This window comes from Jaculus jaculus, chromosome 3 (assembly GCF_020740685.1).
Source record: "Jaculus jaculus isolate mJacJac1 chromosome 3, mJacJac1.mat.Y.cur, whole genome shotgun sequence".
Classification (NCBI taxonomy): domain Eukaryota; kingdom Metazoa; phylum Chordata; class Mammalia; order Rodentia; family Dipodidae; genus Jaculus; species Jaculus jaculus.
In genome coordinates, this window is record NC_059104.1 from 123,204,231 (window position 1) to 123,221,369 (window position 17,139).

The 17,139-nt window shown below is 38.2% G+C and overlaps 1 protein-coding gene across 4 annotated transcripts in view; it reads left to right on the plus strand.

Annotated features, from left to right (window-relative positions):
- Slc36a4 (solute carrier family 36 member 4) overlaps window positions 1-16,594 on the plus strand; it is a 50,641-nt gene extending 34,047 nt beyond the window's left edge. For 3 of the 4 annotated variants that reach the window (XM_045145539.1, XM_045145541.1, XM_045145542.1), the window contains 3 exons: window positions 1,357-1,526; window positions 12,466-12,635; window positions 14,219-16,594. In XM_045145539.1, the coding sequence (XP_045001474.1) occupies window positions 1,357-1,526; window positions 12,466-12,635; window positions 14,219-14,520 (642 nt within the window). In that variant the 3' untranslated portion in view covers window positions 14,521-16,594. The remainder of the gene's footprint in view (window positions 1-1,356; window positions 1,527-12,465; window positions 12,636-14,218) is intronic. The other variant, XM_045145540.1, reaches the window with a different exon arrangement.
- Window positions 16,595-17,139: the final 545 nt, after the last annotated feature.

The following is a 17,139-nucleotide window of genomic DNA, read 5'->3' on the forward strand; positions in this document are numbered from 1 at the left end:
TTTTTTTTTTTTTTTAACCTCTGGCCTTCAGTCAGTACCAATTATTCAGTTCAATAATTCAGCCATGCTGATTCTTCTTTCATGTTTCTGAGGTCTTCTCTATGAATGAGATTAAACATCTCCAGTGCTTTGCAGCTGAGAGGAGCCTCAGGAGTTTTGTGGATTTCCCTGGTCCTTCTCTTTCTGTATTGGCACTATTTCTGGCTATGGCCTGTGTTCCATGTCTGGGTCCTCATAGCAGCACAATGTTCTTTGTTGTTTTCTGCTTTGAGCAGAAAATGTGTCCAAGTGAAACACGTACTCAAATGAAAAGTGAAGCAATTGAATCTAAGATGAGCTTGGAGCACCACACAGTGCCAGAGAGTAAGGAAGTGCTCAGAAATAAATGATGACATATGCCAACACAAGGGACAGGTTCCTCTTGCTAGTATCACAGTCGCCAAGGCCAGAGCAATATGAGTGACAAAGTGCCTGATAGAGTATGGTTATGACTTAGTGTATAAAATGGCTATTAACAATGAAATACATGAAGCAGAATCCCAACTAAGTTATGTAGGAACAGTTATTTCCTGAATAGTCCTTAGAATGTGGACTGGATTTAGAAACTAAGAGAGTAATGCAGAGAAACCTGGAAAATTACCTTAGCCAAGTGACAAAAATGAACTTTACTAGCCATCAATCATGATGACAAGGTGTGATAAGAAAGGCACTTTCCCTGTGTGGCATCTTCTAAACCTGCAGTCTCTATCTAGTCACAAGAGAAACATTATGCAACCCATAGCTCAAAAACTGTCAAGATACTGAACAGTGGGGTAGCATTGAGCAACTATCACACACCAGAGGAGACTGAGGAAACAAGGTGACAAAATAGAGTATGGTGTCCCCAGTGGGACTCTATGACAGATAAAAAGTAGCTAATGAAAAACTAAAGACAATATGAAATCTGGACTTTAGTTACTAGGAATATGCCAGTGCTAGTTGATAATGGTAGCAAATGAACCTATGGCAATATTAAATGTTAATGTGGGAAACCTCTTCAGGGGTATATGGAAGCTCTTTTTGTTTTCTTTGCAACTTTTAAAAAATTGACTTAGAAGTAAAAGGCATATCAAAAAACCTGACTGATTTGTCTACCAAGAGCTGATTTTCATATTTGTAAGAATTTGAAAATGTATAGTGTAGTTTACATACATATATATCTCCCATGAAAAATACGTGAACAACTATACGCTGTTTTGAAGGAAAAAAATATATTGCAATATAGTCTACACAATATTGAATTTCCCTGTAACATTGTGTTATTCTGAAGTACTTGTATCGTACATTTTTTAAAAAAGAGTTACATTCTCTTCCTAGGTCCTCCCATTGGAAAACCAAATGAAAGAATCCAAACGGTTCCCTCAAGCACTGAATGTCGGCATGGGAATTGTCATGGTTCTATATATCACACTGGCTACTTTAGGCTACATGTGTTTTCGTGATGAAATCAAAGGCAGTATAACTTTAAATCTTCCCCAGGATGTGTGGTAGGTGGTTATAAATTTATTAATCCTAGTTTATATGATTTAAAGGTACAATTTATGAACATTTAATCACAAAGATACAGTTTTGGACTTTTTTTAATTTTTATTTTTCGAGGTAGGGTCTCACTGTAGTTCAGGCTGACCTGGAATTCATTATGTAGTCTCAGAGTAACCTTGAACTCACAGCGATCCACCTACCGCTGCCCTCCTAAGTGCTGGGATTAAAGGTGTGCACCACCATGCCTAGCTTAGTTTTGGATTTCTAATGTAAAAATTTAATTTTTTTTTACTAGGGTTTTATTATTTGCATGTTCTAGAATTTTTCATAATTCTCAGAGGAGACCATCTATAAATATGTGGCTCACTGTGGGATTTAAAAGAAATTAAATATTTAAGCTGTCTCAAATTCTCATTAAGTATAATGGCAAAATATGGGTTCTTTTGATATTGAATTAATTATTCTTTCTGTACTTTTTAAATTAAAAATTAGCTTTGCTGCCCCAAACTAAGTACTCTGTGTTCCTGTCAGATAGTTTCCCATCATCCTGTAGTCTTCACTACTCCCTCGTCACTTTTTGTTTTATGATCTTTAAGCCTTAGTAGAGTCCATTGTAAGTAATATAGTGATGCATCACAGCTCTTCTTTAATGTTGGAGCCACTTATGGTAAGTGAAGCAATGTATATGACTTCTCCTTCTTCTAGGCATTGGTCTTTGGAAAATTTAAAGACAGCCAGTGGTTGCCATGCAGGCTTACTATCTTACATATAGCATGGAAGGCAATACTTTAGTTTTGATAATTCAAAGAATAAATGCTAACTTGCTACTTGGACGTGAAACCTTCACTGGGTCACCAGGTTAGTGAAAACCAGCCACAGTGGATGTTGTGTCTGATTGGCTTCCTGATGAGAGCTTGCCTCTAATTTGGTCATTGCTTTAGACCCAGGGAAAAATAAGCTCTTAGGACCAAAGTCTAGAGGATGACATTTATGATTGAGGGAGTTTAATGGGGTAGTCTACAGGTTGCACAGGAGTTCGCAAGTGTGCTTTACTGTGTGTGTGTGTGTGTGTGTGTGTGTGTGTGGTGTAATGTGAGGTGTGTGCTCATGTGTGTGCCCCAGTATATGTGTGCAGAGACCAGAAGTCAGAGGTTCTTCTCTTATTGATCATGCAGGGATGTCTCCCTCACCCTGGAGCTGCTGTCAGTCAGTGAGCTCCAGCAATCCTATTCTCTTTGTTCCGGTATTGTGGACTAGGGTTACACGTGTGCGTGGCCACCATACCCAGCTTTTTAAATGGGTACTGGGGAGTCCAACCAAGTGATTTCTGGACAAGAGGCTCTTAGTGGCAAGCATTCTTAACTACTTAGTTATCTCCCTAGCCCACTTCACTTTTTAAAGTATAATTAAAATCATGATCACGAACCCAACACTTTATAAATGTATTTCTGGTGGAAACATGCTTCAGAGGATACAGATGTGTTTCGAGAAGTCAAGACTGCAGACAATACAGAGTCCTTTGTCATGTGTTTGATTAACCCATGCTATACTGTATTATATGATTTTGTTTCCTTATAATATATTTAAAAAAACATTTTATTGATTCATTTATTTGCAGGCAGAGACAGGAAAAAGAGAGACAGAGAGAGAAGAGGGAGAATGAGACAGAGAGAAAATGGGTACCCCCATGGCCTCCAGCCATTGCAAATGAACTGTAGATGCATGTGTCTCTTTATGCATCTGGCTTTACAGGAGTACCTGGGAATTGCACCCTGTCATTAAGTTTTGCAGGCAAGCATCTTATCTGCTGAACCATCTCCCAGCCCTTCTTTCATTTTTATAATATGAAATGAGAAGCTTAAATAGGACTGAAAGCTTCAACAACTTGAGTATACAATAGAGGTGAAAAATATGACATCCTTTAAAATACTATAAAATGTCTGAAACAATAGAATAACATTTAGACTAATCCTTAAAAAGAGTAATTTAAAATTTGCATTTTTGTTTTTTCGAGGTAGGGTCTTGCTCTTAATTAGGGTGACCTGGAATTCACTGTGTAGTCTCAGGGTGGCCTCAAACTCATGGTGATCTTCCTACCTCTGCCTCTGTGCTGGGATTAAAGGTGTGTGCCACCACATCTGGCAAAAAATTTGCATATTTTTAATTGTTTTTGAGTGACATACATTTTTATGTATTCCTGAGGTATATCATGGTGTCAGGATTCATGTGTATTGGGTGGTAATCAGTAGCATAAGTAGCACTAAGCCCTAAGCATTTATTGTTTCTTTGCATATGTATTCAGATTTGTTGATTCTAATTATACACACACACATACATATATGTATGTATTTATGTGTAGTTAGAATATATACTTGTGAGTGTAATCATGTAATTTTTTTCTGTGCATGGATTATTTCATTTAACACATTATCTTCTAGGTACACTCATGTTCTTGGAAATGACAGGACCTCATGCTTTCTACTGCTAAATTATACATATATATATATAATCTCCTAATATTTGCTTTGAGAGAGGGTCTCAGTTTGTAGCCAAGTCTAGCCTGAAACTCACCGTGTTATCCCGGCTGGCCTCACACTCAGCAATCCTGCTGCCCCAGCCTCCCATGTGATTACAGTTGTGCACCATCGTGCCAAGGCCTGTATTTTCTGCATCTCTTCTTTTGCTGATCAATATTTGGTTGATTCCATCTCCTGGATATTGTGAAGAGTGCTGCATACTGAGGACAGGAGTGTAGGTATCTTGTGTGCATATTTATTGATGCCATTTTCTTTGTGCAAGCATAGGGTAGTTGTACTGATGTGCATTTTTATCAACAGTGTGTCAGGATTCTTTGCTCCATGTCATTGCCTGTGTGCTATTATTTAATTGTTTTGGTTATCCCTGTACTTGCTGAGTATAGTGGAATTTGTGGTTTTCGTCTTGTTAAAACATTTTTTCCATGTATCTGTTGGCTATTTGTATGTATTCTTTTGAGGAATTTGGCAGGTAATTTTTTATGTTAAATGTAAAATATAGCTATAAACAATAGCAATCTTATTAAAAAAATGTACTTAAGGAAAATTTAACATTTAAGGGACTGAAGAGGACATATTCATGCATTTAAGATGTTCCTATCTGCATATGGCTAAGACCATAGTGAATGAACAGTGGACAAGAATATGAGGGGATGCCAGTGAGGAGGGTCCCTTCAGAGGGGTCAGGGATGAGGTTGAATATGGTACCAAAATGTACTGTTTACATACTGAGTATGTCTATAACTAATAAAAAAGAAAGGAAAAAGTATGAAGATAAATTATGCCCACTTTCTCAATGTCCACAAATATCAAGGAGCAGATAAAGAATGGTCCAGGAACAGTTATGTAGGCACTCTGCAAGATTGTTAGGACAAAAGTATATCTCCAAACTAAGTAGCCCAGGACAGTTCAAACCATTCAATGAAGAAGTACATGCTTCCCAGGTTCATTGATTCCCAGCAAGTTTGTGACATTGGCCAAAACAGAAAGCACTTTCTGTCACCTGAGCTATATAGCACAGCATTACTGATATGACACTAAAAATTCTCGGTATATTGCTCTTTTATGTTTTATCAATTAATATACTTAATTGCTATGCAAACAGTTCAAAGTCAAATTACTAAATTGGTAATTTAGTTTTTTAAAAAAGGATATGAGGAGATGCTTCTACAATTCACAGGTCAGCCTTGGGAGGTGGCACTATTTCTGCCATAACCCTGCTAAACTCTTTGCTCTCTTTTCCATTGCCTCTCTTACCTGCACCTCCATCCTATGTGCTGTGATTCTTTAGTCAGAATGGAGCTAGTTTGTATTTGTCCCCAAAAGAGGAATATTTGATTATAGTTTCTCCTCAAGAAAGCCTACTGAGTCACTGGGTTTACATGTAGAAAATAGTGTGCAAAATTTTTTGAGAAGAAATATAAATAGAAAAACAGATAAATTTTTCTTCTAAAGAACATCTGTAGATTGACCCCTTTTCAATAAGAGGTGTGCTTTGTGTGGCCTGTCCTCTGGAGGCAGAGGCCCAGCATCTTCTAGTTCATGATGCATCTGCATAATCTAAACACAATGGCTAACACCTTGGGGGCATTTGGCATATATTCATTAAGTACTCTTTCAGGCATAAGTGCATTTCCTATGTGACCTGATGATATAGCCAAGGTGCTATTCCAGTGTGTAAGTCAAATAATGTTAAGCAGCAGTGCTCTCAAACTTTCCATGATTGTGTCTGCTAGTCAGCTTTTCGCCACTATCCTAAATACCTGAGAAAATCAATTTATGAGGTTAAAAAGCATAGTTTAGATCAAAGTTTTGGAAGTTTCAGTCCACTGGAGTGAAGTCCCTTGCTTTCTTCATGGTGCTGAAGAGAAAAGATGAAGAAAGAAAGAGGACCCACGATCTCATTCAAGGACATATACCCAGTAACCAGAAGACCTGCCACTAGGATCTACCTTTTAAAGTTACCAAAGGTCTAAGCTGGGAACCATGCTTATGCTACCTGGGCTTTTGAGAGACAATCCCAACTACAAGTAGCCCAAGTAACATTGTAAAAAAAAGAAGCAGTCCCTGGGTGTCTTGGAGGAGAACCTCAAGTGGTGACTTCTAGCATGGCATCAGTTTGTGCTTTACTGTTCAGATTGCTTCTTTTGCATTCTAGTTCATGGCATCATGTTTTCACAGAAAGATATTACACTTCAAAGAAACTCAAAACCAAAAACTACACCTACAAAGCTGGGCATGGTGTGTTGGTATCCATTTGTAATCTCAGTCCTTTTAAGTCTGAGGCTAGCCTGATCTACATAGGAGACATTATCTCAAAAAAGTAAATAAACTAAAGAGATTCTACAGCTTTGAGAACCTACTGCACCCTGCTACATACCAGGAGGAAATATGTAGTAACCCACTGTAAAAGAGGTTCAGTGCCAGGAGAATGGCAAGAAAGAGATACTCAACTACATACTGGATTTCAAAAATCTGCACAAGGGCTGGAGAGATGGCTTAGTGGTTAAGCGCTTGCCTGTGAAGCCTAAGGACCCCGGTTCGAGGCTCGGTTCCCCAGGTCCCACGTTAGCCAGATGCACAAGGGGGCGCACGCGTCTGGAGTTCGTTTGCAGAGGCTGGAAGCCCTGGCGCGCCCATTCTCTCTCTCCCCCTCTATCTGTCTTTCTCTCTGTGTCTGTCTCTCTCAAATAAATAAATAAATAAATAAATAAATAAATAAATAAATAAATAAATAAATAAAAATTAAAAAAAAAATCTGCACAAAAGCTGGGTGTGGTGGCGCACACCCTTAATCCCAGCACTTGGGAGGCAGAGGTAGGAGGATCGCTGTGAGTTCGAGGCCACCCTGAGATTACATAGTAAATTCCAGGTCAGCCTGAGCTAGAGTGAAACTCTACCTCGAAAAACCAAAAAAAAAAAAAAAAAAAAAAATCTGCACAAATGAAGTTATGATGGCAAGAACAGTAAAGACCATCAAATGATATTTCTTCTCATAGGACTAACTTGAAGAATTTTGTATCTGACTTTATATGGAGTGTGTTTTTTTTGTACAAATGGCCTTAAGTTCTAACATGTTAAAGGTAGTTATAGGTATTACTTTAAGCTAACAACAAAGTCACAGATATGAAAAATTTGCCTGAGACAGATCTGAAAAATCAGAACATGAATTTATGAACTTAGGGTAGTAACTAGCAGTGGATGCCGAAGGCAAGTGAAGTACTGTCTTCCAAGTTTGTGTTTCACAGTGAATGCTGTTCTGCAGTAAGACCTTCTAGGTGGTTGTCCTTAAATAATATCCATCTCCAACTCCTCCACTATAATTTATGGATTTCAGAGCAGAATATGAAGAACACTGTTAGCAGAAAGGTTTCATGTTGTCTCTAGGGTAACAGTCGAGGTTGAGTACTACCAATTACTCCTATTCTCCTGAGCACTTGAAGTAACAGGCAGGAAGGCAGGGATGATCTGTCTGCCTTATTGTGTTCATTCAGATACAGCACAGTGACAATATGTTCTGCGGTTGTTTTCTAGGCAGAAGCACCAGTTCAGTTCCTGTCATCTTCTCATCATGACTCTTGTACCTATTTATTTGATTTCACATGCAGCTCTTTAGCGTTTTAAGTTTCAACCCAGAATGGAAAGTGATCTACATTTTAAAGCAAAACTAATGCATATACATGAGTCTCTGTATGTATGTATGTCCTATGTGTACACATCAAAAGTAAGGAAGGAAGTGAAAGTTTAGATGAAATCCATTTGAATGTTTTCTATTCATAATGGAACAGAAAAGTGGGTCATTACTTAGAATTTGGAAAATACTAGCCTAGAAGACATTCACATACTAATCACTCTGTCAGCACATAAAATACTTTTAGCAAAGAGCACAAGAGGATATAGCTTTTCATCCTACCCAGCGTTATCGAGCAAGAGGTGACTACTTCTGTCTCCTTTGTGGTGTTCTTTGTGAAATACATATGGGGTAGAAAAGGAAATAAAAATGAGACAAAGAAGAGATTAGGTATTAATTTTATAATTTATTAAAATAGTTTTGTTAGAACTTCAGTTTCTAAGCCCATACAGGAGTTCATAGCCTGCATAATGTGGGACATGAAGCTGTGGAGAAGTGGCAGGTATTGTAGTCTTAATAGTACTTGCCCCACTGATGGTCAAGGGCCTGGCCTCTGAGGATACTTGTCACTCAAGGTGTGCAGTCAGCAGGCACTGAATACACATGTACATGTACATATGTGTGTGAGGATACTGAGAACGTAAGATTCACATGCACTCATAATTTTATAATCCTTTAATCTTAAAGTTGCCTATCCCTGGGGGACCTGGTCAGAACTGGTTTTGCCCTTCCTCATGGGTTGGCTGTTAATAGTTACATTAAATGTGAAAGGAAGAACATCAACTGAAGTCATTAATCCAAGAGCTATCCATGGTATACTGGTTATGTCCCAGCTCCTGTTCGTGCTGCAAAGATCTAGAAGGACCTGCTAAACTCGCCTGTTCATCATGCTTATGGTTTAGTGCACGTGTTCCACGAGTGCACAGGCTCAAGGCCTCCATGCTAGTGACACATTAGCATCGTCATTATCTTACGCTATAGCTTGGAGTGAGCTGTACCCTAGGGGAGGACTTTAGTTGGTCCTCAGTGTGACACAGCTGCCTGGAAAGCTTTTGAAGCTGTCTCTGGAAGGACCAATTTCCTAGGCTGCCTTTAGATTTTTAAAAAGATGTTTAAACTTGAAAATTTAGACCACTGATTTGTTAGCCAAAGTGAGGACAAGAATAACAGCACTGTAAAATGTGAAATTCTCATTATACACTAATGTTTTCACTGGATCATGATGTTGTCTTCTGTCCATAAACTGAGTCCATATGTTGAACACAAAATAATTACTGATTCATCTTTTCTCTTTTTATTTATTTGAGACACATAGAAAAGGAGAGAGAGAGAGAAATAAAGAAAGAAAAGAAGGAAGGAAGAAAGAAAAGAAAAAAGAAAAGAAAAGAAAAGAAAGGCATGCCCCGGCCTCTAGCTACTACATACAAACTCCAGATGCACGTGCCACCTTATGTATCTGGCTTATATGGGTACTGGGGAATTGAACCTTAGTCCTTAGGCTTCCAAGGCAAGCACCTTAACCACTAAGCAATCTTGCCAGCCCACAAATATTGTGGATTCTTGCTTACAATCAAAATGAGAATAAAGGTTAATAATATCTGTAGAAAAGTTCAGAAAACAGTTAAGCATGATTAAAAATGAATTTTGAAGCAAAAAATAGACAAAAGTTAAATGATTGGTTTTGCTTGTATCTGTGGTGAAGGGTGTGTGTGTGTGTGTGTGTGTGTGTTATATGCATGTATATGTACACTTGTGGTGCCCCGTGCTGTTACCTGTGGTGATTACATAATGTTGGTGTTCTGCTCCATTATTCCTGCACTTGGCCTTGTTTGAGTTATAGGCTGTCACTGTCCCTGGAGCCTGCTATGACAGGCACTCTGACAATTCCTGGCTGTCTGCTCCCTGTGGGACTTGGGGTACAGTGCACTTGGCCATGCACAATCGTTTAGTGTCAGTTCAGGAGATTCAAACTCAGGTAGTCTCAGGTCCTTTCAGGCTCTCATGCTTGTGTAGAAAGTGCACTTAGCCATTGAGCAATCTCTCCAGCCCAGGCAAGATTTTAATCTGTGGGTTATTATTATTTTCTACATTACTCTTCTGTGGTTGGTGGGCTGTAGATATATCAAGTTATAAAAGGCTCACACCATTTTATTTCTCACTTCTAAACTCTTCATAACACCACATAATAGTGATTGTACACCATATATATATACACACACACACACATACATACATACATACATATATATATATATATATATATATATTTTTTTTTTTTTGTTTGTTTGTTTGTTTGTTTGTTTTTCGAGGTAGGGTCTCACTCTAGCCCAGGCTGACCTGGAATTCACTGTGGAGTCTCAGAGTGGCCTCAAACTCATGGTAATCCGCCTACCTCTGCCTCCCGAGTGTTGGGATTAAAGGCGTGCGCCACCATGCCTTGCTCATAATTAATATTTTTAATAAAATAAAATTTTTAATAATACCTAGACTATGTTACCTCAGCTTTATCATAAAACTTAATTGTATTGACATGTAAAATATGCTTCTCATTTTATACATTTTATAAGCTATCATTTCTCAAGACATGTAAGTGAAAATGTATTTAAAAAGTATAGTTCTTTTCTTAAATTAGTAATAAACTAATTAGAATATTCACTTAATTCACTACCATTGCATATAAGAGTATACAAAGTCAGTTTTGGACATTTTACATATTTTTGGTTCCAATAATTTATATTTAATTTTTAAGCTTTAAATTAAATGCATCTAGATTACCTATTGTCAATTAATTAATTTCATCTGCGTAGGACGAAGAAAGGCATCATTGCTTCCTGGAATGTTTAGCATTGTTTTTTAGTTGGAATAAAATACTTATAACTATTAAAAAAAATAAAAAAAATAAATTAAATGCATCTTTAGCTAATTTTTAAATTAGGGTTTATTATTGCTACCTCTAAGGACTTCAATTATTCATAATTTTGCTATTGTTGCATTTTCAAATCTGTTTTTATTCAACCTTATTTTGTCTTCTACAATGAATGTGTTGTATCAAGGAACTTATTGAATTCCTTCTTGGTTGGCCACATATTAGAAATCTGTCTATATTTCTTACTACTGTAAGCCTTAAGACATCAGTTATAAGCTTAGGCCCAATTAACTACTTTACCCAAAGTGGAACACTCTATCTCCTCTGAAAATTGCAGGACTGGCTCCAAAGGGAAGTGTTCTTCCATGCAGAGACCCAGCTCACTGAGAGGCTGCACTGCTGCTGCTTCTAGCTGTGTCTTACAATGCGCGTGAATGGGTGTTTGTTTTGATTGCTGGAAAGACTGAAGTATTAAATATGATCTATGTCATTATTTGTACCTAAAGGAGTGAGTTCTGTGATATTCTTCTGGTCCCATGATTCTGTATGTCCCCTGTTTCATTTTCAGTATTTAAAATGGTGTCTTTCCTAGACAAGGTAGTTTACCAATGTGTTTATTTTTATTTCTGTGTATCTGTGTTGCAGTACATGTTCATGTGTGTGGGTGCACGTGTGTGTGTGTGTGTGCCTGTGCATGTGTGTGTGTACATGTGTATGTGTAAGCATATAGAAGCCAGAGAACAACCTCGGATGTCGTCCTCAGGAATTCTGTCTACCTTTGTTTGGAGTTAAGGTTTTACATTGACCTGGACCTCATCAGTGAGATTAGACTGGGTGGCCCGTGAGCCCCAGAGCTCCTCCTGCCTCTTGGCTTCCCAGCACTGGAGTTACAGGCCTATCCATGCCCCATGACACCCAGTACTTTACATGGGCACTGGGGATAAGCTCAGGTCCTCATGTTTATAAGGCAAGCATTTTACCGACTGAGCCATTTCTCCAGATCCCAAAGTGTTTGTTCAGAGTGCATGCTGAATTTTGATAGGAGTCTGTCAACAAGATATTTCATAATAACCTGAAATGTCACACTGTACTCTATAAATACGTATTTTATCATCTAAAGTGAAAAATTAAGGAAGTATGAATATATTTCTGAAGCTGAAAGTTTCTGTACAGTTTTTAAATTATGAGCTTCAAGCTGATATGTTTACTTGGGTAGAATAGCCCCAAAACTCTGTCTCTCTGTTAGTTTGATTTTAACACAGATAGCAGGCATAATTTACAGAACTTTTTGAGTTGAGGTAATGTTGATGTCTTGGACTGAAGATTCATATGCAACTAATGGGCTGCTATTTAGATTTTCATGCAAGGAGAGCTCCAATTCAGAGTTTAATATGAAGTTTTAATTCTACATATTGATTGCTAAGGTTGTAACTCAAGATTTCAAGGAAATACCCGGATGCTCCATTTTCATAAAGAAAACTTCAAAAGTTTTGAAAAGCTCTTCATTGGAGCTGAGTGTTAAACACAGGACACTGGCTGAGCCCCAAGTGAAATCTTTTGAGTAGTATTTCCCAGACCTTTGTGTGCTTTGATCAGACTTTCCATGGGTGGCACAGTGAGAATTCTGCACATCATCTAGAAATTTACTCTGTGGAAATCCCTTGAAACAGGGGTCTCGTTACATAGCCTGCACTGCTCCTGAAATCCTTAGCAATCCTGCCTCGGCCTCCTGACTGCTGGATTACAGCTGCATCAGGCTCAGTTGGCTTTTTTTTTTTTTTTAAATTAACAAGCGTTTTAGTTAGGTTTTGAAGTTTGTGTCCTATATAACTTGTTTCTCTTATAAGAATTAATATAAGGCATGTCGGATACATGTGAACAAAATTTAAGTGCGGACTTTTTTTTCCCAACAGGTTGTATCAATCAGTGAAAATTCTGTATTCCTTTGGCATTTTCGTGACCTATTCAATTCAGTTCTATGTTCCAGCAGAGATCATTATCCCTGGAGTCATAGCCAGAGTTCATGCCAAGTGGAAAAATCTCTGTGAATTTGGGATAAGGGCCTTCTTGGTTAGTATCACTTGTAAGTATCACTGCATATGAGTACCATAGCTCTTTTTTATGTGCATGGGCTAAAAATTGTAACTACTAGACTGGAGAGATGTCTCAGTAGTTAAAGGAACTTGTTTGCAAAGCCTGCCAGCCCAGGTTCAATTCCCCAGTACCCATGTAAAGTCAGATACACAAAGTGGCACATGCATCTAGAGTTTGTTCGCAGTGACAATAGGTGGCCTTGATGTATCTATTCTCTATCTCTTTCTCTCCTTCTGTTCACAAATAAATACAATTTAAAACAATTTTAAAAATGTAGCTACTTAAATTATTTGATACTTAAAAAACACTCATTTTTTTTTAAAATAAAACTTCTCTATGTAGCCTATGGTGGCCCCAGACTCACCCTTCTGCCCTAGCCTCCCAAGTTCTGAAATTGCAGGTGTGTACCACCATACCTGGCTTAAAGTTAAGCTTTAAAAAAGTTCCCCAGGAGAGAGCTAGGAACCTCTCAATACATCACAAGGGACCACTGTGCTATAGTAGTGAAGTCAGCTTTGCTCATTGGTGAAAATGGTTTTTGACATTTCTGTATTGCAGAACACTGCTTTCCCTCTTATAATCATTATGAATAATGTACGGAGACACTTTGAGACTATGCACATATCCTGATCTCATCCAGTTTTTTTTCTTTTCAGTGCTGGGATCAAACCCAAGACTATGCACACTGCACATGATAGCTAAGTGCTATACCACTAAGCTGCATCCTTGGCCTTTGTGATCTTGAGACAGGGTTGTTGCTGTAGTGATCACTAAGTCTCCAACTCATGAGCCTCCTGACTCAGCCTCCTGAGTTCTGAGATTAAGGCATGAGCCTTCACATGCAGCACATCCAGTGCCTGTGTCCTTCAGTGACTTCTAACCAAAGGCTTACTGTGAAGTTTTCTTTCTTTTTTAAAAAAATTATAGTAAGTAAATGTTTTTATTTATTTTTGAGAGAGAAAGAGATAGGTATGTAGGTAGATAGAGAGAGTGTGTGTGTATGGGAGCACCAGGGCCTTCAGCCACTGTAAATGAACCCCAGACACATGTGCCATCTGGCCCTGTGTGGGTACTGGGAAATTGAAGCTGACCCATCAGTCTTTGCCAACAAGCACCTTCAAGTGGTGTGCCATCTCCCCAGCATGGTACGTTTCCTTGCTGATGATTCTGTTTGATTGTCCCTTCCATAGTGGCTAATTATAATCCTATTGCAAGAACTAGGTCTCTCTTCTCTCCTAGTTACTCATGCCACAGCATCTTGTCTTGTGTATTGTGGAATCAGCTGTCTAGTAGGCAGAGGAATGCAGTGCTGTGACATATGTGACCCAAATTCAGAACAGAAAATGAATAGTTGTTTCCTTAGGAAATATTGAGGTCAAGTAAGCCCAGGACAGGGCATTCACTTTTTTTTCTTAGAGCAGAACCAAATATGGCATACATATTTCATCTCAAACATTAGTTTCATGTGTGACTCCTGGAAATTACTTTCACTCTGTTGAGAGATCTGCATTTAGTCTTCATATAAATAACAGATATTTAAGTAGGAAATGTGTGTGGACTTGTATTTTCTAGGTGCCGGGGCAGTTCTTATTCCTCGCTTAGACATCGTCATTTCCTTTGTGGGAGCCGTGAGCAGCAGCACACTGGCCCTCATCCTGCCGCCTCTGGTGGAAATTCTTACATTTTCCAAGGAGCATTATAATGTATGGATGATCCTAAAAAACATTTCTGTGGCATTCACTGGAGTTGCAGGCTTCTTGCTAGGTACATATGTAACTGTTGAAGAAATTATTTATCCTACTCTCACAGTTGGCACCCCACAAAATCCCTTTCTGAATTTGAACTCAACATGCTTCACACCTGGTTTGAAATAGCAGAAGCAGTTAGGTGTCGTCTACCCTTGCCTCAATCATGCAAATGAATAAGTGAGATGTGTTGCAGTATGCTTAAAGATGATACCAAGCTGTTCTGTGCATTTGAGACCTTTTGGCAGTAAACTAGGTTTCTTTAACAATAATGATGAACTATGGACAGATCCTTGGTAATACCCAAAGCAACACATTTAAAAAAATCGTTTTGAAAATTGAAAACAATTAAAATTTAAAAAAATTAAAGAAAAAATGTTATTCTTAATTCTGTAAGAAACACTTTACCCATGCATCATCTTTCTTACTCCATTGTTGGTTGACTATTCAGTTGAGAAGATACAGGATTTCAAGAAAAAGAGAAGTAAACAAAGGACATAGTCATAAAAATCTCTCTTCAGGCCATCACACTGAATATCAAAGTAAGCATCATGTATAATGTGAAAAAATATTGATTTTGTTCTTATTACATGGCCAGTGCTTGTGACCAGACCCTGGAAGTATAGAAAATTCCCATTAATCACAATGTAAGCACCAGGATGTTCCCAAACCCAGGATTATTTTACTGTTCCACTGTGATGGTAGCTGACCTTCATAGTATCAAGAGGGCCTGAGCAGGTCTGACCTGGTGGTTCAGCCATAGTTGAAATGCCAGTAAAGATTCTGAGTACAAGCTCTTCGGTCTCTGGAGGGGCTGGGGTCCCCTACCAGGGAGGTCTGAGTTCAGAGTTTTGAGATTGAGAACCTGGTGGTTTGGCTCCCAGTCCAGGATTATTTTATGTTTTACATCACATCCAATAAGGGAAAATTACACTGTTTAATTTTAGTGTAAAATGTGTTTAATTATAGTTCCCTACTTTGAGAGTGGATGCATGATCTTTCAATAGTACATATGCCCTGAGTGGAAAATCAGGAAACTCTTAAGGATCTTGGGTGGTGGCTTCCCAAACCTCAACAGGAAAGAAGCAAAGTCCCTTATGCAGCATGGAGGCCACTCTCCTATCTGTCAAGGGCTTGCTGGCTACAGGTTCTTGGCTGGACCTCTCTTCATGTTTCCTTCCTCCCCTGCATTTATAAGCTCCATAGATACTTGGCAAAACACAGGATCTGTGGGTCTTTCCTGCCCAGACCCATGATTTTTCTTATCACAGTCTTTCATTGACTGAGCAGATTAGAAGAACCATAAAATGCATGCATGGGAAAAGTTGAAACAATGATTAAGTCTTCAGAATATTGAGATGCTCCAGACTTCTAGAGAAATACCTTTGATTACTGTCTTCAAGTGTACTTATTAAACAAAACAAAGAAACTTTCCATCATCCCATCCTTAAAAGCACTTACTAATCCCAAACAAAGATTCTCATTTGCTGGGTAAAATGAAAATTATGAAGCTTGAAGGATTTAGAAGAGGATTGTCTCCGATTTTCAAGAGAAGTCCTACTGTAAAACATGAGCATTTAAACCAGCTGGTCATTCACTCATCGTGACACTGCACAGTGCCGTGAGGATCACTGCAGATGTTCTCTATTTTTGTATGTAAATGTTAACTTATTCAGGTATTTTTTGCTTACTTCATTAACTTTTCTTCAAGCATGATCCTAAAATATATCAGAAGCTTTATTTTGGTACAAATTCATTAGATATAAAACTCTTAAAAACATTTACATTAGGTATTACCAATAACTGTGATACTTTTATATCTGTTACATTAAGTCTTTAGTCATACTAAGAGAAGGTAGAAGCTGTTATAAGGAGAGTAATCTTCATTGATACAATTGTGACAACTGCATTAGATGCTTTAGAAACTTATACCGCTATCAAATGAATTAATAGACATCCCTTAATAGGAGGCAGTGTTAGGTTCTTGTCAGTTGTCCTCACATTATAGTTTTAGTCTATATGTGCAATTTTATTTTTGTACTTTTGCTTATTTTCTTATGGAATTAATCAAGTGCAATGAATTTTAAAACTATTTTATTTATAAGAGAGATGAGAGAATGGGTGCACCAGGGCCTTCAGCTGCTGCAAACAAACTCCAGACGCATGTGCCACCTTGTGCATCTGGTTTATATAGGTACTGGGGAATTGAACCTGGGTCCTTTGGCTGTGCAGGCAAGCACCTTAACCACTAAGCTATCTCTCCAGCCCTGCAATGATTTTTTTTAAAGTGGATCCTAGCAATAAATTATTTTAAAATTCAGCACAAATCCACTGTGAGCATATTATCAACCAGGACTTCCTGTGCACAAAGAATGCTGAATCAACTTCCAGTACTAATTATCAAAATAAGAAAAAACTGAAATTCAGGGTAAAAAGAGAAGAGTTTTAATTCCTAACATGAAACACTAGATGCAAAGTGTAGGTGCACTCTTCTTTAATGATACTTGTTCTCTGGTGTTTAGTTTTAAGTCATATTTTCCAAGGATTTCTGGAGAAGCTATTTTGATTCTATCAGCTGTTGCTTTTATTTTAAGGGCCTGGGAAAATGGAGGGATTGCACCTGCTAAATGTTCTATCTGTTCTTCTTTGCTACACTTTTAGCTACAATGGCTTCACCATTTGTTTGCTGTCATAGCAAGGCACTTTTCCCTAAATGCTAACTAGCCAGCCATTTGCAGTATCAAGCGG